General features: G+C 46.3%; 1 protein-coding gene across 1 annotated transcript in view; it reads right to left on the reverse strand.

Annotated features, from left to right (window-relative positions):
• The window catches only part of FAM120A (family with sequence similarity 120A), a 72,997-nt gene extending 50,913 nt beyond the window's left edge, over positions 1 to 22,084 (reverse strand). The window contains exon 1 of the mRNA XM_056524319.1: positions 21,154 to 22,084. Within this exon, the coding sequence (XP_056380294.1) occupies positions 21,154 to 21,627 (474 nt within the window). The 5' untranslated portion in view covers positions 21,628 to 22,084. The remainder of the gene's footprint in view (positions 1 to 21,153) is intronic.
• Between the last annotated feature and the right edge of the window lie 922 nt (positions 22,085 to 23,006).

Consider the following 23,006-nt stretch of genomic DNA (forward strand, 5'->3'; position numbering starts at 1 on the left):
ATGTGACTCCTTCTCTTCTGAGACCTGTAGTGCGCCAGCAGAGCACTTTTCACCCCCATATGGGGTGTTTTCTGAATCGGGAGAAATGGGGCTTCAAATTTTGGGGGGTATTTTCTGCTATTACCCTTTTTAAAAATGTAAAACTTTAGGGAAACCAAGCACTTTAGGTAAAAAATTTTTATTTTTTTTTTACATATGCAAAAGTCGTGAATCACCTGTGGGGTATTAAGGTTCACATTACCCCTTGTTACGTTCCCCGACGGGTCTAGTTTCCAAAATGGTATGCCATGTGGGGTTTTTTGCTGTTCTGGCACCATAGGGGCTTCCTAAAGGTGACATGCCCCCCAAAAATCATTTGACGCTCCTTCCCTTCTGAGCCCTCTACTGCACCCGCCGAACACTTTACATAGACATATGAGGTATGTGCTTACTCGAGAGAAATTGGGTTTCAAATACAAGTAAAAATTTTCTCCTTTTTACTCCTTTCAAAAATTCAAAAATTGGGTCTACAAGAACATGCGAGTGTAAAAAATGAAGATTGTGAATTTTCTCCTTCACTTTGCTGCTATTCCTGTGAAACCCGTAAAGGGTTAAAACACTTACTGAATGTCATTTTGAATACTTTCGGGGGTGCAGTTTTTATAATGGGGTCATTTATGGGGTATTTCTAATATGAAGACCCTTCAAACCTGAACTGGTCCCTGAAAAAAAGCGAGTTTCAAAATTTTGTGAAAAATTGGAAAATTGCTGCGGAACTTTGAAGCCCTCTGGTGTCTTCCAAAAGTAAAAACTCATCAATTTTATGATGCAAATATAAAGTAGACATATTGTATATGTGAATAAAAAATAAATTATTTGGAATATCCATTTTCCTTACAAGCAGAGAGCTTCAAAGTTAGAAAAATGCAAAATTTTCAAATTTTTCATCAAATTTTGGGATTTTTCACCAAGAAAGGATGCAAGTTACCAAAAAATGTTACCACTACGTTAAAGTAGAATATGTCACGAAAAAAAACTATCTCGGAATCAGAATGATAACTAAAAGCATTCCAGAGTTATTAATGTTTAAAGTGACAGTGGTCAGATTTGCAAAAAATGGCCGAGTCCTTAAGGTGAAAAAGGGCTCAGTCCTTAAGGGGTTAATGGATAGGCGGTTACTTTTGATGTTGGGAATACCCCCTTGAAAGGACATTCAGAAACAACTTTAGTCATTTAGCCATTTCCCAATTTCCATTTATTATTTTGAACGGAGGGGTCCATCTCCTCAAAAATGTAAAAATTTTCCACCCCTTAAGTCTCTGCATTGGTACAGATTAGGCTGCTAATATGCCACAAAATGAATTTGTTGGAATCCTCTCTTCAAGGAATGTCGAGCATGGTGTCAATGTACAAGACCGTTCAGTGGTCACAAAGAATGCTCTTCCTACTCCCGGGATTACAGTCACAGCTGTTTTTTCTTCCAGCACAGAAAGTACAGTACTATTTCTCAGAGTGTTTGATCATTGTATATGTCCAGTTCTCCAAAATATCCAAAATACTTGACGTTATGACCTAGTCCCAACTTTCAGATGCCTGGAATTTCACTCTTGGATTCTAAAACTACTGGAAGGATAAAAGGAAACCTTCGACACAACTGAGCGGTCCATGTGAACTCTTACCAGAAGTCATGACGTTTGAAGTCATCGCACTTTATCTGCCAGGACCATAACGCATCAAAAACTATTCCCACTGTCACTGCCAATAGGGATTTTTTTTTGTCACATTTGGTCGTCCTAAATGCCGACTCCTAAGAGATAATCTGTGCAAGATCAGATGGCTGTCAAAATATACTGTACATTATTCATTGCTTCTAGTTGTCCTGTCCGTAGATCAGTGTTTCCCAACCAAGGTGCCTCCATCTGTCGCAAAACTACAACTCCTAGCATGCCCGGACAGCCTTTGGCTGTCCGGGCATGCTAGGAGTTGTAGTTTTGCGAAAGCTGGAGGCCCCCTGGTTGGGAAACACTGCCCTAGATGGTAGAAGCTGATGAGACTTGTCTGTGCACTTTCAAAAAGTTCCAAAATATGTAACCGTATTGGCGTAGGTCACTCATATGCACAAATCCAGCAAAATAATCTTACACTCGTATGTATTTCTTTTACGCTCTTGCGCAGTTCAGGAAAGCCCAGTCTATTGGGCATTCAGATATACCGTAAGTAAAAAAAAAAAATAAAAAAAGCCAATGGAGGACAACAAAACACTCTGTTGAGCAAATGGCAGCCTATGAATACATTTGGCATAGGAGCCTGGAACTTTCCCAGCAAAGAACAAAATGTGAACAAAGTCTAAGGGTCGTTCTTACAATTATTATTCAGAGCATATTGTATTCGTTGGCTATGCTTGTGTAGCGACTCGTCATTGAGCTCTATGGAAGGAACAACTGCGTAAAGTTGCTATGTATATAAAAGGATCATTCAAGAGAGTGAAAAACCTTGACATCTATGAGAAAAACGTGGAGTGACCAGAGACAGACGAATGATCGGGTGTATGCCAGTTTAAACCTCAATGAAACAAAGGGTTAAAATGCCACATGTTCTTCCAATTCTATAACGGACACACAATACAACACCCACACTTCCTCCGTCACCCAGGCCGAGCTTATAGCTGAAGAGGGAAGTGAAGAAATGTTTGCTAACATGGCGTTCACCAACAAGGCCCTGACTGTATCCAGCTCAGTGCTGCTAGGTAAGTACATGTCTATACAGTGCCAGTGACCAACCACCTAAAGATAAATGTGACAACACTACAGGTTTTCTACAGAAGAAGAACACACTACAGCCTACACATTTTCACACACATGTACATTTTATCAACCTAAACCAGAAGTATAAAAGTTAACAGACTGCGCTTCTCTTCTCACTGAATTGTTAATCCACATCTGCATACAGAAACCGGGCAGACTTACTACATGGATGTCTGGTGGGATTTGACCTTAGACTTCCAAATCATGTGAACATAGCTTAAAGGAAAACCGTCACATATTTTCTCCCGCACTATCCACATGTACTGGTGGATAGTGCGGGAGACGCTGATTAAAACGAGCCCTACCTTGGTCTGATCCGCGCCGCCGTTCGCCCGCAATTGTAGTTTTAATCTCTGTGTATATCCAGCTGTAACTGGCAAAGGCGGGGCTTCTGCGGGCTAACGGACACTGACGTCAGCGCCGCTCATGAATATTCATGAGCGGCGCTGACGTCAGTGTCCTTTCGCCCGCAGAAGCACCGCCTTTGCCAGTTACAGCCGGATATACACAGAGATTAAAACTACAAGTGCGGGCGAACGGCGGCACGGATCAGACCAAGGTAGGGCTCGTTTTAATCAGCGTCTCCCACACTATCCACCAATACCAGTGGATAGTACGAAAGAAAATGTGTGACAGTTTTCCTTTAAAGGACAACTGCAGCCATAACAACTTACCCCTTTTCCACAGAATAGGGGACAAGTGTTTGATCGCAGGGGGGACCCCCCGCGATCTCCCAAACGGGCCCGGTATTGCTGCTGTGTGAGCGGCTAAGGCAAGTAGCGTCGTCCTCAGTGAGGTTGACTGTAGGCCCCCTCCCCATACAGCTCTATGGGAGAGGTGGTTAAGGTATGAACGCTGCCTCCCCGCCTCTCACATAGAACTACACGGAGGAGGCGTGTCAGCCGCGGCATCATGGTGCGGGCGGCACGCCTCCTGCATGGCAGAGTCGGGTCACAGCGGTCGAACCCCCCCGCAATCACACACTTATCCCCTATCCTGTGGATAGGGTATAAGATGTTATGGCTGCATATTTCCTTTAACCCCTTAAGGACCAGGCCAATTTTATTTTTGCATTTTCGTTTTTTCCTCCATTCCTTCTAAAATCCATAACTCCTTTATATTTCCATCTACAGACCCATATAAGGGCTTGTTTTTTGCATGACCAACTGTACTCTGTAATGAAACCTCTCATTCAGGGGTCAAGTCCTGGGGAAAAAAAGTGTGAGAGCTCACCCATGATTTCCACTCAAGGGCTAGTTCTGCAGGACTTCTGCTAATGGGAACAGTGTTCCTGCTCTGGAAAAAGTGCAGGAACTCCGTTCCTGTGCGTTTCTGCAGGACTTGAGCCCTGCTCTCATTTTACCATACAATGTACGCCCCCTCCCATAGGCTTGCATTGAGGGGCGGAGCGTGACGTCACACGGGGGCGGAGGCATGACGTCACGCGCCGCCTGCTCCGGGGATTGATTTTAACTGGGGTGCTGCGTGCAAGATCACGGGGGTCCCCTTTGGATAGGGGATAAGATGTCTCAGGGCCAGAGTACCCCTTTAAGGCCTGAAGCACATTCCAAGAAGCCATGAACCTGCACAGTGGTGTATGGTGATGGACGCTGCGATGTGAAGCACCATATTTCTTCTATGGACAAACACCTTTGGACATGACACAAATGAAGCATGAACCTTTTTTTTTTCCTTCTTTTGAACCTGTGTGTATACCTCAGAGTAAAACTGGAAACACCAGAAAATAAGGACAATAATAAGAGTACGGAACAATTTACAGAGGGAGTGGGACAATAAAACCCAACTTTTAAAAGAATAGAACACAAAGAACCACTATTAATCCTGAACAACGATGGAAGATATTCAAATGTGACAACAGTTCATACAATGATACAAACTGGTATCACTGTATTGTTGAGAAAATATCTTCTACCCAGTCAGTCGGCTTCATCTACACCAGATGCACATCTACATTGGAAGTTATGTACGGAGTCCCAATTGCACAATTAGTTATTTAAAAATAAATAAAAGAAAAACACCCCCAGATGAAATAGCATAGCGTGTTGTACTATTTTGGCCCACAAAATGCAGGACACCATGACAGGAACCCAACAGACCTCATAAAGGTCAATGGGGTCCATTGGGTGTCAGACATGCAGGGAATCCTGCGTCACAATTTATTTCCCTCTTCTGCTGCTATGATGGAACAGAAGGGATTAAACACAAATGTGAACTCAGAACTCCTGGAACATTCTCATTTGACCACTTAGAATCTGGTTTCTGCACTTTACACTCTACAGAAAGGGCCCTTACCAAAGTGTCACATGATCGGATGGCAGAATGTAAGAGCAGCTATTCTGTAGATTCTTCGGAACCTCTCCACAGCAATTGACACTGTATAATCACAAAAAACTTATCTATTGGCCTTACAGGGGGGTTTCCAGGGTTTTTCTTTATGATGGACTATCCTCAGGATTTGCCATAACTATCAAATTGGTGGGACATCTATCATCACTGCACAATATTGCAGCTCGTCCCATTCACTTTCATTGGGAAAGCTAACGTGGGACAGATGGACCCCCTCACTGCTACCTCTAATATATTTATATGTGAAACTAAATGTTTGAAATACTGACTAATTTCCACCATATAGTAACCTGTTCATAACTACTATAATTTTTAGGCTGCATGTCTACTATCTAGGGCAGTGTCTCTGAACCAGGGTGGCTCAAGCTGTTGCAAAACTACAACTCCCAGCATGCCCGGACAGCCTTTGGCTGTCCGGGCATGCTGGGCGTTGTAGCTTTGCAATAGCTGGAGGCACCCTGGTGTGGTTCCCATCTGTCCTCCATTCACAATATTCAGTCACTAGCCCCTCAAAACCCCTTAGAATCTGCCTTTCTTAGGCTGCATTCACACCTCGTTTTTACGTTACGGGTACCAGATCTGGCTGGGGGAGGGGAAAATCAGGCGCTCCCGTACCCCAGCCGGACCAGCGCTGAAATCCATTTACTTTAATGAGCCGACCGGAGTCAAACGGTGACTCCGGTTGGCTCATTTTTGACCTGTATCCGGTTTTGTGACCAGACCTAAAACTGCTGGTCCAGCTGGGGTATGGGAGACCCTGGTTTGCCCCTCCCCCAGCCGGATCCGGCACCCGTAACGTAAAAAACGAGATGTGAATGCAGCCTTACTGTGGAGATCAGGTGACGACTTCCAGGAAAGTAGTGGCATGCCTGATGAAACCACGCAAGCGTGGTGAAACACGCTGCTTTGTTTTATCCAATAAACCTTTTTATCCTACCTGACGCGCTTGCTCCTGGTCAGCGCCGTTGAACCCCAATCCTTTCCTGGGAGTCTTCACCTGATATTGATCGTTTGGTCGGGAAGTCTGCAGACCCAGTTCTATTGCTCATTCACGCTGACCATTGTTGTGTGTGAGTCTACACAACCTCCTATGGTAAGAGTTCCTAGCTACATTGGTGGATCACCTATAAGCAGTTTTACGCTATGGAGGTACGGTTGCCGGATCCAGCTGGGGGAGGGGAAAACCGGGCGCTCCCGTACCCCAGCCGGACCGGCGCTGAAATCCATTTACTGTAATGAGCCGACCAGAGTCAAACGGTGACTCCAGTCGGCTCATTTTTGACCAGTATCCGGTTTTGTGACCGGACCCAAAACCGTAGTGTTTTTCCTGGATAACCCCTTTAACCTCTGAGAACATAGAGAGTACATTAACGCCCTGCAACCACTACAGGATTTTGATGTGAGCTCAGGAGGGGAGGTGAAATGGCTGCTATGAGAAGCCAGGACTCACGGCTAATGTCTGACACCGGCAATCATGTTGATGTACCGCATTAACCCAGGTGGTTATCAAAGTGGACAACTGTACAAAGAAAAAGAGTAGCCAGCAGCTCGATCAGGCTATCCAACCATTATCTACACACTGAACGGTATTCCATAGGTGAACAGGTTTCCTGCTGTAACACGCTAGTGGTGCTCTACTTGGAGGTAACATATCACAGTGTGAAAAAAAAGTTAAGACCGCGGCACTCACCACTCATGTACAAAAGTTATTCTTGGAGTGCACACTCAGGTAACATGTCGCACATTGCGGGGGCACCTCTGGGATGGCATTCAAGCCAGTGCTCCAAGCGTGCTAAGTCACACGAGACAGATGCCATCCCAGAGGCGCCCACGCACTGCCTGACTGAGGTTACCCGAGTGTGCACCCCAAGAATAAAGACTTTTGTACACCAGCGGTTATCAAAGTGGATCACTTGGCTATGGGTTAGGGGGCTGATCAGGACATCTGCGGTGCTGCGATCAGGGTTGCCCTACCTGCCTCCGTGCCATTGGATTGGCTCTCCAAGTATACAGACAGCCTGTAACTGCAGAGCGCCATTTACACTGATCAATGCTATGCCATGGCAGTGTTAAATGTTGAAGTAAATGTGATTAAGCCCCTCCACTAATAAAAGTTTATATAATCCCCCCCCCCTTTTTTTTCCAATTTCAAATAATAAATGAAAGAAATGCTAATAAGAGCTACAGCAATCAGGCACTGCAGCTGTAATGACCTCCACATTAGGGAACATCAGAACGTCCAGACTATGTCTCCGATGTATAGACGAGGGGGTGCCAGCTTGTGTGAACAAAATTCAATAATAGCAGCAAAGTCACTTAGGAAAAAAAGCTGCACTCACCCACGATTTTGACTGCCAGCAGAACGATCTTTATTTTCGGTGTCAACCAGCACGGCATGCAAAGAGTTGTACGTGCGGGGAGTGAGAGACAGAGCTCTCAGGTGCGGGGGGTTTCGAGTGAACCCATCTCAGGACAAGTGCACTTTAAAGTGGGCTCCTTTCCCTTTCAAGAAGCCTTAAAGGGGTACTCTGGTGGAAAACATTTTTTTTATATCAACTAAAGTTAAACAGATTAGTAAAGTACGGTACTTATCAGCTGCTGTATAATACAGAGGAAGTTAATTTCTTTTCTGTCTGACCACAATAATCTCTGCTGACACCTCTGTCTATGTCAGGACAGTTCCTGACATGGACAGAGGTGTCAGCAGAGAGCACTGTGATCAGACAGGAAAGAAATTCAAAATGGAAAGACTTTTCTCTGTATTATACAGCAGCTGATGAGTACTGGAATGGTTAAGATTTTTAAATAGAAGTAATTAACAAATCTGTAACTTTCTGGCACCAGTTGATTTAAAAAAAAATGTTTTCCACCAGAGTACCCCTTTAAGGCCCTGTGGGCAATGTACACTGCTCAAAAAAAATAAAGGGAACACTTAAACAACACAATGTAACTCCAGGTCAATCACACTTATGTGAAATCACACTGTCCACTCAGGAAGCAACACTGATTGACAATCAATTTCACATGCTGTTGTGCAAATGGAACAGACAACAGGTGGAAATTATAGGCAATTAGCAAGACACCTCCAATAAAGGAGTGGTTCTGCAGGTGATGACCACAGACCACTTCTCAGTCCCTATGCTTCCTGGCTGATGTTTTGGTAACTTTTGAATGCTGGCGGTGCTTTCACTCTAGTGGTAGCATGATACAAAGTCTACAACCCACACAAGTGGCTCAGGTAGTGCAGCTCATCCAGGATGGCACATCAATGCGAACGGTGGCAAGAAGGTTTGCTGTGTCTGTCAGCGTACTGTCCAGAGCATGAAGGCCCTACCAGGAGTCAACCCAGTACATCAAGAGACAGGGAGGAACAGGAGGAGCACTTTCAGAGCCCTGCAAAATGGCCTTCAGCAGGCCACAAATGTGCATGTGTCCACTCAAACAGTCAGAAACAGACTCCATGAGGGTGGTATGAGGGCCCGAAGTCCACAGGTGGGGGGGTTGTGCTTACAGCCCAACACAGTACAGGACATTTGGTATTTGCCAGAGAACACCAAGATTGGCAAATTCACCACTGGCACACTGTGCTCTTCCCAGATGAAAGCAGGTTTACACTGAGCATATGTGACAGACATGATAGAGTCTGGAGATGCCGTGGAGAAAGTTCTTCTGCCTGCAATATCCTCCAGCATGACCGGTTTGGCGGTGGGTCAGTAATAGTGTGGGGTGGCATTTCTTTGGGGGGCCACACAGCCCTCCATGTGCTTACCAGAGGTAGCCTGACTGCCATTAGGTACCGAAATGAGATCCTCAGACCCCTTGTGAGACCATATGCTGGTGCAGTTGGCCCTGGGTTCCTCCTAATGCAAGACAATGCTAGACCTCATGTGGCTGGAGTGTGTCAGCAGTTCCTGCAAGAGGAAGGCATTGATGCTATGGACTGGCCCGCCCGTTCCCAAGACCTGAATCCGATTGAGCATATCTGGGACATCATGTCTCGCTCCATTCACCAACGCCACGTTGCACCACAGACTGTCCAGGAGTTGGCGGTTGCTTTAGTCCAGGTCTTGGAGGACATCCCTCAGGAGACCATCCACCACCTCATCAGGAGCATGCCCAGGCATTGTAGGGAGGTCATACGGGCACGTGGAGGCCACACACACTACTGAGCTTCATTTTGACTTGTTTTAAGGACATTACATCAAAGTTGGATCAGCCTGTAGTGTGGTTTTCCACTTTGATTTTGAGTGTGACTCCGTATCCAGACCTCCATGGGTTGATAAATTTGGTTTCCATTGATAATTTGTGTGATTTTGTTGTCAGCACATTCATCTATGTAAAGACGAAAGTATTTCATACGATTAGTTCATTAATTCAGATCTAGGATGTGTTATCTTAGTGTTCCCTTTCTTTTTTTTGAACACAGCCTGTACCTGTCCTTTCATTCATTCATTTCATTCAATCTTTATTGGAGACATTTACCATGTGGCCTGTGACATTTAAAGGCTCCAATTAATAACATGTTATACGTATGGCGCCAAAACCTGTCCCTGCAACATTGATAAACCCGCAGCCGCGTTCACACCCAGAGTCAGAAGAAAAGCATCAGAGAGGGGTTAATGGATTATATTATCCGCCCTGCATCTCTCCCAGCCACCACTATGGTTTAATCTTGTAGATAGGGCGGGAGCAGCGCCATCCTGATAATACTAAGCTCTGGTTACTAATCTCTCTGCTCCGAAGGTCAAATCCTATAGACTACTCCATGTAACAAAGAAGCAGACACTTAGACATACATGCAAGTCAAACCCATTATGGTGGATAAAGATAAAACAATAAATAAATAAACCATGTCTTTGTCAATGTATGCCCCATATCGGCAGAAACAATGGAAACGTAGTTGTCTTTAAGTCATATGAAAGAGTACTGTGTACAGGGTGGGCCATTTATATGGATACACCTTAAAAAATGGGAATGGTTGGTGATATTAACTCCCTGTTTGTGGCACATTAGTATACGTGAGGGGGGGGGGGAAACTTTTCAAGATGGGTGGTGACCATGGCGGCCATTTTCAAGTTGGCCATTTTAAATCCAACTTTTGTTTTTTCAATAGGAAGAGGGTCACGTGACATCAAACTTATTGGGAACTTCACAAGAAAAACAATGATGTGCTTGGTTTTAACGCAACTTTATTCTTTCATGAGTTATTTACAAGTTTCTGACCACTTATAAAATGTGTTCAATGTGCTGCCCATTGTGTTGGATTGTCAATGCAACCCTCTTCTCCCACTCTTCACACACTGATAGCAACACCGCAGGAGAAATGCTAGTACAGGCTTCCAGTATCCGTATACACTGCTATATACTACTATATACACCGCAGGAGAAATGCTAGCACAGGCTTCCAGTATCTGTATACACTGCTATATACTACTATATACACCGCAGGAGAAATGCTAGCACAGGCTTCCAGTATCCGTAGTTTCAGGTGCTGCAGAATGGGCAAAACAAAAATTGGAACAGGACCCTCAGTTTATGCAGAAGATTTTGTTCAGTGATGAGGCAAACTTATGTGAATGGTGAAGTTAACAAACAAAATCACTGCTATTGGTCTGACACTAACCCACATTGGATAGATCCCTCCAAGACTGTTGGAACACAAAAAGGATGGTATGGTGTGGTATATGGGGTACAAAGATAGTGGGGCCATTCTTCATCAATGGAAACCTCAAGGCCACTGGATATGTAAAATTGCTACATGATGATGTGTTTCCCGCTTTATGCACTGAAGCTGGCACGTTCCCTGAGTTTTTCCAGCAAGATGGTGACCACCACATTATGGGTGTCAGGTCAGAGCATTTCTAGATAAACAGTTTCCTGGAAAGTGGATTGGTCGTCGTGGGCCAGTTGAATGGACCCCAAGGTCTCCCGATCTGACCCCTTAGACTTATCTTAGGGGTCATCTGAAGGCAATTGTCTATGCTGTGAAGATACGAGATGTGCAGCACCTGAAACTACGGATACCGGAAGCCTGTGCTAGCATTTCTCCTGCGGTGTATATAGTAGTATATAGCAGTGTATAAGGATACTGGAAGACTGTGCTAGCATTTCTCCTGCGGTGTATATAGTAGTATATAGCAGTGTATAAGGATACTGGAAGACTGTGCTAGCATTTCTCCTGCGGTGTATATAGTAGTATATAGCAGTGTATAAGGATACTGGAAGCCTGTGCTAGCATTTCTCCTGCGGTGTTGCTATCAGTGTGTGAAGAGTGGGAGAAGAGGGCTGCATTGACAATCCAACACAATGGGCAGCACACTGAACACATTTTATAATTGGTCAGAAGCTTGTAAATAACTCATGAAAGAATAAAGTTATGTTAAAACCAAGCACATCATTGTTTTTCTTGTGAAATTCCCAATAAGTTTGATGTGTCACATGACTCTCTTCCTATTGAAAAAACAAAAGCTGGATTCAAAATGGCCGACTTCAAAATGGCCACCATGGTCAACACCCATCTTGAAAAGTTTCCCCCCTCACATATACTAATGTGCCACAAACAGGAAGTTAATATCACCAACCATTCCCATTTTATTAAGGTGTATCCATATAAATGGCCCACCCTGTATAATAAAAGTGCATTCCAGTCTCCAAACTGTGGATCTCCAGCTGTTGCAAAACTACAATTCCAAGCATGCCCGGACAGCCAACGGCTGTCCGGACATGCTTGGAATTGTATTTTTGCAGTAATGTCATAGAGACATTGGGGAGATTTATCAAAACCTGTCCAGAGGAAAGTTGCCCATAGCAACCAATCAGCTCGCTTCTTTCATTTTTAACAAGGCCTCTGCAAAATGAAAGAAGTGATCAGATTGGTTGCTATGGGCAACTTTTCCTTTGCACAGGTTTTGATAAATCTCCCCCCATTGTTGCAAAGATATGGAAAGATGTCAGAAGTTGTGATTGGTGGGGGTCTGACTGAGACCCCCACTGATCACTACTAGGAAGGGACCCAAGCGCCCGCCTGAGCGTTGTGTCTCTTTGCTTCTGCTCAGCTTTCCTTGTAATGTCGAGCACACGGTGTACGGACGCAGTGAAAGTCTACGAGACTCTGAAAGCCCAAAGGAAAGATGAGCAGAAAGGATGGGTCACAGTTCTCGTGTGTCCCATCGTTCTAGCAATTGCTGGGGTCTTTATGACATGTCAGAAGTTATGTAAACGTGAAGGTACACTTTAATATTTAGGAGGAAAGAGGGACAAAAAATGTCATGAAAACGTGTCAACCAGCCAATCTAAAAACGGGTGGAGGCCCGAGTATGACCGCTCTGATGTTATTCATTTGTATCCATTATTGTTCAGTTAACAAAAAATAATAATTGCACGTTCAGAAGTAAAAACGGATCAAAAGACGGATTGTAAAAATAGATACAAACGGATGACATTAAAAGCTCATCCGTTTTCCATAGACTTCAATGTTAAAGGGGTACTCCGGTGAAAACCTTTTTTCTTTTAAATCAACTGGTGCCAGAAAGTTAAACATATTTGTAAATTACTTCTATTAAAAAATCTTAATCTTTCCCGTACATATTAGCTGCTGAATGCTACAGAGGAAATTCCTTTCTTTTTGGAACACAGTGCTCTCTGCTGACATCACAAGCACAGTGCTCTCTGCTGACATCTCTGTCCATTTTAGCAACCGTGCATAGCAGATATATGCTAAGGGCAGCATGGTGGCTCAGTGGTTAGCACTGCTGCCTTGTGGTGCTGGGGCCTTGGGTTCAAATCCCACTAAGGACAACAATAAATAAAGAGTTATTATTATTATTATAAAGACATCAGCAAAGAGCACTGTGCTCGTGATGTCATCAGAGAGCATTCCAAAAAGAAAAGAATTTCCTCTGTAGTATTCAGCAGCTAATAAGTACAGGAAGGATTAAGATTTTTTTTAATAGAAGTAATTTACAAATCTGTTTAACTTTCTGGCACCAGTTGATTTAAAAGAAAAAAGGTTTTCACCGGATGTATCCGGTTTTTCTTCTGTTTTTTTTTTTTTTGACGGAAGAAAAAAAAATACTGCATGTGCCGTTTTTTCTGCCTTCAAAAAAGTGCAGACAGGTACAAACGGATGTAAAAAAAATCCCGTTGACATGAATTGGATTTTTTTTAAACTGTTTTTTAATCCGTTTTTTTACAACCTGCAAGAACGGAACCCAAACGGGGATAACATTTGTTTTTTTAAACAGGGGGGGGGGGGGGGGGGGGGGGGAGACAGACGTCCGTGTGAACGCACCCTAAGACATTTCTGTAGATAACAATTCTGACAAGATTCTAAGCAGAGAACCATTAAAATCAATGGCCCAGCGCTCCGCGCATCAGATTTCTGGCAAGAAGTCTGAGCTGTACCATAAAGAGAAGATGGTATCAATATCACAGTGGGAAAGGGCATGCACAATACTGTAAGAGGTCTGGGTACTTTCACTGCTTTGTATTGAGGGATGTTCAGTGCAATGGATCCAGACAATAGGGATCGAGCCCCTTGTACTCCCCGGGACAATGAGACATGGCTGCTCTCCATTACACCTGCGTTGCCTGTCATTAACCCACTAAAGGCAAATCTGGAGTTCAAAGCGCTGCAGTTTCCTGTTACACACACGGATACGGAGACTCAAAGGTCACGTCCGCCTTACCAGGGCTTATAATGGGGAGAAATATCACAATACAACAGCAGGCTGGAGAGGAACAATGCTGGGGATGTTATTCCACAGGAGCAACAGGTAGCTTCAACAAGATTCACAGTGCCCAAAATACATCAGATACCCAGACACTGGTGCGGGCGTCTATTCATAAACCACTGGACACAGCGACCATTATGCCCAGGACACACAGCACCATCACAGAGTTTTTTACTATAGGGCAGGGGTGTCGAAACCATGGCACTCAAGCTGGTGCAAAACTACAACTCCCAGCATGCTCGGACAGCCGTTGGCTGTCCGAGCATGCTGGGAGTTGTAGTTTTGCAACAGCAGGAGGGTCGCTGGTTGGACACCACAGATTTTCGCAAACTTACAGCAATAGGCCACATAAAAAATATAACAATTAAAAACTTAATTTTCAGCCTTTTTGCAGAATTTTCTGGCATAGTTTAGGCTGCATTCATACTAGGGATCGACCGATATAGTTTGTTTTAGGGCCGTTAGCCGATAATCGGTGCAGGTTAGGGCCGATAGCCGATAACTTATACCGATATTCCGGTATAAGTTATCGGCTATTTAACCCCCCGCGACACCGCTGCGGGCGCTTTAAATCAATGCACTGCAGTGGCTTTTGCGGTGCCATAGGCCGCCGCCGCCACCACCCGCTTCTCTCCCCCTACCTGTCAGGGTGGTCCGGGCCATCCAACCATCGTTCCTGTAGTGTCCGGGGGCGTTCCGGGTGAACCGGTCCGGGCTGTCCTTCTCCACTCCGGGCAGGCTCCGGCCTAGTACGCTGCATAGACGCCGCTGCGCAGTGACGCACCTGACCTCACGGCGTAGCGGCGTCTATGCAGCTACTGGGCCGGAGCCTGCCCGGAGTGGAGAAGATGACCCCCGGAGAAGAAGGGCAGCCCAGACCGGTTCACCCTTCACCCGGAACGCCCCCGGACACTACAGGAACGATGGATGGCCCGGACCACCCCCATTATGGGTAAAATTTTTCTATTGACTCGGAGGGTGGGGGAGGGGCCCGACCAGTATAGCGGTATGGGCAAACATCCATACCGGTATACTGCCCAGCATCACGGTGGGGGGTGCGACGCGGTGCGGTGGGTCAGGGGTGCGGTGCGGCGGGTCAGGGGGGTGGCGGTCGTGGTGCGGTGCGGGGCATTATCGGCTTATCGGCAAGGTAATTGCCTATACCGATAATGCCCAAAATTGTGATTATCGGCCGATAATATTGGCCATACCGATAATCGGTCGATCCCTAGTTCATACTACGTTTTGGGCCTCTAGGTGCCAAATTTCCGCCGTATCTCTGCCAGTCCCATGCTGTACCTCATTCCATCCAATGGGTCAGACAGTCTAAGGCTATGTTCACACAATGGAATTTCCCTGCGGAATTCCGAAAGCACTGATTTTAATGGGATTCAGCTGCACTGTTTACACAGCAGTATTTCTGTACCGCAAACATCTGGCGTGGAAATTCAGATTGCCATGTCTGCAGAAAGAATAGACATATCTATTCTATACCTATGAGACTGCTAATTTCCGAGTGGTCCTAGCACCGCAATGTTTTTCCGGCACTCCGCCGTCAGGGGAATGTCTGCACTCTGCACAGAGATTTTCTGTGTGGACATTCCCATGTGTGCCTAAGTACTTTTTTGGGGGCTATAGCATATACACACACAATGCTCAAAAAAATAAAGGGAACACTTAAACAACACAATGTAACTCCAAGTCAATCCCACTTCTGTGAGATCACACTGTCCACTCAGGAAGCTACACTGATTGACAATTTCACATGCTGTTGTGCAAATGGAACAGACAACAGGTGGAAATTATAGGCAATTAGCAATACAACGCAATAAAGGAGTGGTTCTGCAGGTGGTGACCACAGACCACTTGTTAATTCCTATGCTTCCTGGCTGATGTTTTGGTCACTTTTGAATGCTGGCGGTGCTTTCACTCTAGTGGTAGCATGAGACGGAGTCTACAACCCACACAAGTGGCTCTGGTAGTGCAGCTCATGCAGGATGGCACATCAATGCGAGCTGTGGCAAGAAGGCTTGCTGTGTCTGTCAGCGTAGTGTCCAGAGAATGGAGGCGCTACCAGGAGACAGGCCAGTACATCAGAAAACGTGGAGGAGGCCGAAGGAGAGCAACAATGCAGCAGCAGGACCGCTACCTCAGCCTTTGTGCAAGGAGGAGCAGGAGGAGCACTGCCAGAGCCCTGCAAAATGACCTCCAGCAGGCCACAAACGTGCATGTGTCCACTCAAACAGTCAGAAACTGACTCCATGAGGGTGCTATGAGGGCCCGGCGTCCACAGGTGGGGGTTGTGCTTACAGTCCAACACCATGCAGGATGTTTGGCATTTGCCAGAGAACACCAAGATTGGCAAATTCGCCACTGGCGCCCTGTGCTCTTCACAGATGAGAGCAGGTTCACACTTAGCACGTGACAGATGTGACAGAGTCTGGAGATGCCGTGGAGAACGTTCTGCTGCCTGCAACATCCTCCAGCATGACTGGTTTGGCGGTGGGTCAGTAATGGTGTGAGGTGGCATTTCTTTGGGGGGGCCGCACAGCCCTCCATGTGCTTGCCAGAGGTAGCCACGTTGCACCACAGACTGTCCAGGAGTTGGTGGATGCTTTAGTCCAGGTCTGGGAGGATATCCCTCAGGAGACCATCCGCCACCTCATCAGGAACATGCCCAGGCATTGTAGGGAGGTCATACGGGCACAAAGGACATTATAGCAAAGTCCCTTTATTTTTTTGAGCAGTGTACATAAAATACATCTGAGAAAACAGCTGCCCAAATGGTTGTATTTCATTTACAGCTGTTTTTATTTTTTCTTTGCTTTTGTTTTTCTCTGTAATTGGCTGAAAAAGCAACCGTAAATAAAATAGTTTTTTTTACATGCCTTATTGGCTTTAAAGAAAAAGAAAGGAATTAATGCTTAATTTTTCAGCTGTAAAAATGAATGTATGAAACAGACAGTTCTTTTACTACTGAGGTCAGGGGACAGGGCAAGGTTTTGGATAGTATATAAATCCTTTCCGAAATGCTATTAAGAACACGATAGAAAAAATAAATAAATAAAAAAAAGGTGCCTCCAGCTCCTCCCATGAAAAAAGTGCTTGTAATATTAAAACATTTAATAGATATGCAGTAAAAAAAAAAAAGGAAAAAAATTGGACTTCAACGATAAAAAAGGAAAGGCATTTCATACTGTAAATGATATGTTAATGTACATTTTTTTTTTTTTTTTTTTTTTTTTTTACACACGCGAGCGTGTGTGTGTATATATATATATATATATATATATATATATATATATATATATATATACATACACACACACACACACATACACGTGTGGGGGGGGAATATAAAAAATACCATACTGTAGTTTTATTTTGGTGTACACAATAGCGTGGTTGGCCAAGTTTTCCCTCACTCCAGCACCGACCTCCCCATGAACGGAAGACAAGAGTATCCAGAGATTGACCGGTTGCTATGGAAGCATTGCCTGACAACCCCATCGGCAGCTGTTAGGTAGTGTCTCCATAGCAACCAGTGACTCAGCTGTTTATAGGCTGGACTGTCACTGTGCTGACAGCAGTGGAAAAAAAAAATGGAAAGGCAGCCGGGTAGCAGCCTCCGTGTCATTCCCCATTCAGGGCCTCTGCATTATTAATCAGATTTTTCTAAAAATAAATTTTAGGTGAAGAAACTTCTGCTGCTTTCTAGTTAGGGTCAAGCGCTGAGCTAGAACCCGATTTTTATGGACAGTTGTTGGCATCAACTCTGTCATACAAGCTCTATCCAGGACATGGCTAGGTTCACACCTACATTTGGCATTGGTTTATGTAGCTAAAGGGATCCAAGAAAAAAAAAAAAAAAAAAACGAACACTCTTCCGTCACCATAGACTTCAATCTAAAATATTGAACAGAAGTTGGATTTCTATTTTTTAATAGACCAAAAAAAAAATGTAAAAAAAATAAATAAAAATACGGGAACAAACTGATACTGTAACGCACCTATTTAAAGCAATGTAATCAGGCCACATCCGTTTGTCTAATGTCAGAATACAACAGACAAAAGGACATAAGGAAGGGAACACAAAACGCAGACGTGAACCCGTTCCGCCATATCTATATGGGTGCATTCACACCAAAGTTTATGCATACGGCGACCATATATAGTTTTTATATATTATGAAAGTGTATGGAACTGTATTTGCTGCTGTATCCAAAGACCGGCATTGAAAAACATTACTAAAAATAAAAAGTCAATCCGGTCTTGTACGGTTTAGCACATTTGCAGTTCATTCCGGTTTTTTTTTTGCCCCCAAAAAATAAAATATCCGGTCATACCACGGTTATGTCTACTGTTTAAAAACTGTATTCACTGTATACGGTTTTCTATAGTATTCTAGTTGATGAGAACCATATTAAACCGTAAGTGTGTATAACAATGTTTCCTAAGCAGGGTGCCTCCGGCTGTTGCAAATCTACAACTCCCAGCATGCCCGGACAGCCGAAGGCTGTCCGGGCATGCTGGGAGTTGTAGATTTGCAACAGCTGGAGGCACCCTGGTTGAGAAACATGCGGTTTCATAGAGATATTATTATTATAAAATTATTATTTATATGGATTTTAGAGATTTTATTTTTATTACTATTTATACCGATTTTATAGCGTTTATAGCTCATACGGTTTTAATATCCCTGAATCGTAAACATAAACCACGGTGTGAATTAAAAAGCGCCTGCACAAAACAAAGCCTGTATAGGATCCATACTTGACGTTCTAAAGCAGCGTAAATGTCCCAGCATGCACTTGTCTGCCCTCGGTGTACAGTTTACGATTGCACTAGGAATGGACAGGAGATATTCGGATGGGAATAGGACTATTTTTGGTGGAACTTCACTTTGAAGGGTTGCTAATGGGGGGGGGTGGGTCGGACATATGGAGGTGACAACGCTAACCTTATTTCGGAAGACTAGGACAGATAAGGTGGGGTTGCCATGGCAGCCGAATAACAGTTTTTTATTTTTTTGTTTATTCTTTTTTTTTTTTATTGTGCATTATAAAGACAATACCTGGCTGCTTTGGATGGAGCATGTCCTCTACTCACTAGTTTTACGTATAAGACCTCGTTCACACCATTCAGAAGACAGAGCTAACAGCATTCTATGGAGCCGGCAGTTACACACTGTTACAACAAGGAAGATTTTGAAAATATTTTAAAAAAATGTAAACTGTCAAAAGAGAAACTGTCGTTGTTCCCATAGCAACCAAACACAACATCTACCCTGGATGGTTTATCTTTAAAAAATGTATTTATATATATATATATATATATATATATATATATATATATATATATATATATATACATACACACATATATTTCCAAAACAAAATCAGACATTTCCCTAATACACAGCTGCTCTATCAGACGAAACCGGACCGTCACAAACCAAGAATCTAAATTCTCAGAGATGAGCGAACTTACAGTAAATTCGATTCGTCACGAACTTCTCGGCTCGGCAGTTGATGACTTTTCCTGCGTAAATTAGTTCAGCTTTCAGGTGCTCCGGTGGGCTGGAAAAGGTGGATACATTCCTAGGAAAGAGTCTCCTAGGACTGTATCCACCTTTTCCAGCCCACCGGAAAGCTGTACTCATTTATGCAGGAAAAGACATCCACTGCCGAGCCGAGAAGTTTGTGACGAATCGAATTTACTGTAAGTTCGCTCATCTCTAATTCTCAGCCCTCCAATTCCAGCCGATCAGACCTTTATATAAGGTGTATTTGATATACTGTATAGGATATACGTTCCTGACACACATGGCGATGCTTTGTAGACACCTGACAGCAGGTTATCTATTATGGCAGTGGTTGCCAAAAACTGTGGCCTGCCAGCTGTTGCAAAACTACAACTCCCAGCATGCCCGGACAGCCGTTGGCTGTCCGGGCATGCTGGGAGTCGTAGTTTTGCAACAGCTGGAGGTCATTTAGCTGTCTAGGCATGCTGGTAGTTGTAGTTTTGCACATCTGGAGGTGCACCGTTTGGAGACCACAAGGAATCTACTATATCAAACATGGCAATCTTTCCTCACCCACATCTGCCGTTAAGGGGGCATCCTGGCAACTCACTATACGACATGATTGATGGCCTCTGATCTATAGGCAGAACAGGGATACCATACACAGCAAGGTTACTAGGCAGGTATGGTGGCATCATCCCTACTAGGTCGCCTGGCATTGATCCAAGAATTCCATGATTATTTACAAAAAGGCTTTACCGGCATCTCCCTGGCATTGATCCGCCACCCTTGCTTTGGATGAACACATTATAGGCTTGACTAATGCCCAGTTGGCATGGTACCCTGTGCTGTCAGATGCAATTCTAGGCTGGGTCATGAGGCATCCTGTGGTTAATGTACCATGCCACCTGTTGCCAGCATTGATCAGCACAGGGTACACCCATGGCACAAGATACCTGCAGTTCACTATTGGCCACAATACTCTGACCAGGGCACTGTGAATGCAAGCTGGGGCATGGTGCCACCTATCCCTGGCATTAGTATGGCAGTGCACATCTAGGCCCTGGCTGCACAGATACTTTGCACACTTGTTTGCATTAAGGGCAGAGATGCGGCCCTGCTGCCATCTGTGGGCACACTGACATGGGTGATATGGGGCCCTGCTGCCATCTGTGGGCACACTGACATGGGTGATATGGGGCCCTGCTGCCATCTGTGGGCACACTGACATGGGTGATATGGGGCCCTGCTGCCATCTGTGGGCACACTGACATGGGTGATATGGGGCCCTGCTGCCATCTGTGGGCACACTGACATGGGTGATATGGGGCCCTGCTGCCATCTGTGGGCACACTGACATGGGTGATATGGGGCCCTGCTGCCATCTGTGGGCACACTGACATGGGTGATATGGGGCCCTGCTGCCATCTGTGGGCACACTGACATGGGTGATATGGGGCCCTGCTGCCATCTGTGGGCACACTGACATGGGTGATATAGGGCCCTGCTGCCATCTGTGGGCACACTGACATGGGTGATATGGGGCCCTGCTGCCATCTGTGGGCACACTGACATGGGTGATATGGGGCCCTGCTGCCATCTGTGGGCACACTGACATGGGTGCGGGTGATGTGTAGCCCGGGCCTGGTTGTGCATTCAGTTGGGGGGGCGGCACAGGGTTTCCCTGGCATCATCACAGGCCGCCATATTGAGCTGGCAGAGAGAGGGAGCAGGGCACCTGCCTCACCTTGATGTGGAAGCGGACAAGGGCCAGGCGGATGCAATGGGCCATGCAGACGGGGGGCAGGAACCAGACTTTGGGGGGCGGGGTGCCCTTGTTCTGGACGTGGCTGATGATCTGCTGCCCGGTCTGCCTCTCGTTGCTCTGCCGCTTCACCCACTCATGGAGCCGGGCCTTGTCCAGGGCGCCGTTGAAGAAGACGAAGAGCTCGATGTTGCCGGCGTAGCAGGCCTTGGCCAGGGCCGCCAGGTAGCCCAGCATGTGGTTCCATTGGCCTCCGCTCACCCAGTCCGTGTAGAAGCCGCCGTACAGTCGGTGCAGGCAGTTCTCGGCGTCGATGAGCAGGCGGAGCGGGGTCTGGGGGGGTCTCTGTCGGCCGCCCCCCACTAAGCTACCCCGGGCCAGCTTCTGCAGCTCCACCGGGACTACCGCGCCCGGGCAGCGCTTCTCGATGTAGTCCTGGAAGCCGTGCACCCCCATGATGCCGCCGCCTGCTGCTGCTTCTTGTCGTGGTTGTTGGTGGTGGGATGGGCGGGTGAGTCGGGCGTAGTGTCGGGTGTCTAGTGGCGGAGGAGGAATAGCGGGGGGGTGTTGGATGGTTTGGGGGGGCTCTGCATGGCCGCGGCCGCCATGTGCTGTCTCACAGAGCCATGTCCGGGGATGTGTGCGGGAGAGGAGGGGGCACAGGAAACCGGAACGGGAGGAGCCGGGCCCCGCTAACACCGCTGTCACTGCCGCCCTGAGAACACCCGACGCTGTCACTACCGGCCGGGAGCTCACCCGAAACTGTCACCGGACACCATGTCACCTGTCACTGCCGCCCTGAGAACACCCGACATGTAACCCGACACTGTCACTACCGGCCGGGAGCTCACCCGAAGCTGTCACCGGAGACCATGTCACCTGTCACTGCCGCCCTGAGAACACCCGACATGTAACCTGACACTGTCACTACCGGCCGGGAGCTCACCCGAAGCTGTCACCGGACACCATGTCACCTGTCACTGCCGCCATGAGAACACCCGACATGTAACCCGACACTGTCACTACCGGCCGGGAGCTCACCCGAAGCTGTCACCGGACACCATGTCACCTGTCACTGCCGCCCTAAGAACACCCGACATGTAACCCGACACTGTCACTACCGGCCGGGAGCTCACCCGAAGCTGTCACCGGAGACCATGTCACCTGTCACTGCCGCCCTGAGAACACCCGACATGTAACGTGACACTGTCACTACCGGCCGGGAGCTCACCCGAAGCTGTCACCGGACACCATGTCACCTGTCACTGCCGCCCGGAGAACACCCGACATGTAACGTGACACTGTCACTACCGGCCGGGAGCTCACCCGAAGCTGTCACCGGACACCATGTCACCTGTCACTGCCGCCCTGAGAACACCCGACATGTAACGTGACACTGTCACTGCTGGCCCATAGCTCACCCGACATTGTCCCACAACACTGTCACTGCACACCAGACATGTCACCTCATAGTGTCCCTGCCAGCCCAGAGCTCACCCAACATTGTCCGCTGTCCTGAGAACACCCGACATGTCACCCCACACATTACCCATTCTGATGTGCCCAGAGCACACCTGACACTGCCGCCCGGAGCACACCCGCTATATTACCCATTATGATGGCCCAGGGCACACCTGACACTGCTACCTGGAGCTTACTCAACATGTCACCCGACACTGTCACCACCGCCTGGAGCACACATGACACTGTCACTGCTGTCCGGAGCACATTGGGCATGTTACCCGAAATTGTCACTGCCGACCCAAAGCTCACCCAACACTGTCACCTGGAGCTCACCCAACACTGTCGCCATTGCCCAGAGCTCACCCCACACT

The sequence above is a fragment of the Hyla sarda genome, chromosome 6 (genome assembly GCF_029499605.1).
Source record: "Hyla sarda isolate aHylSar1 chromosome 6, aHylSar1.hap1, whole genome shotgun sequence".
NCBI classification, from domain to species: Eukaryota; Metazoa; Chordata; class Amphibia; order Anura; family Hylidae; genus Hyla; species Hyla sarda.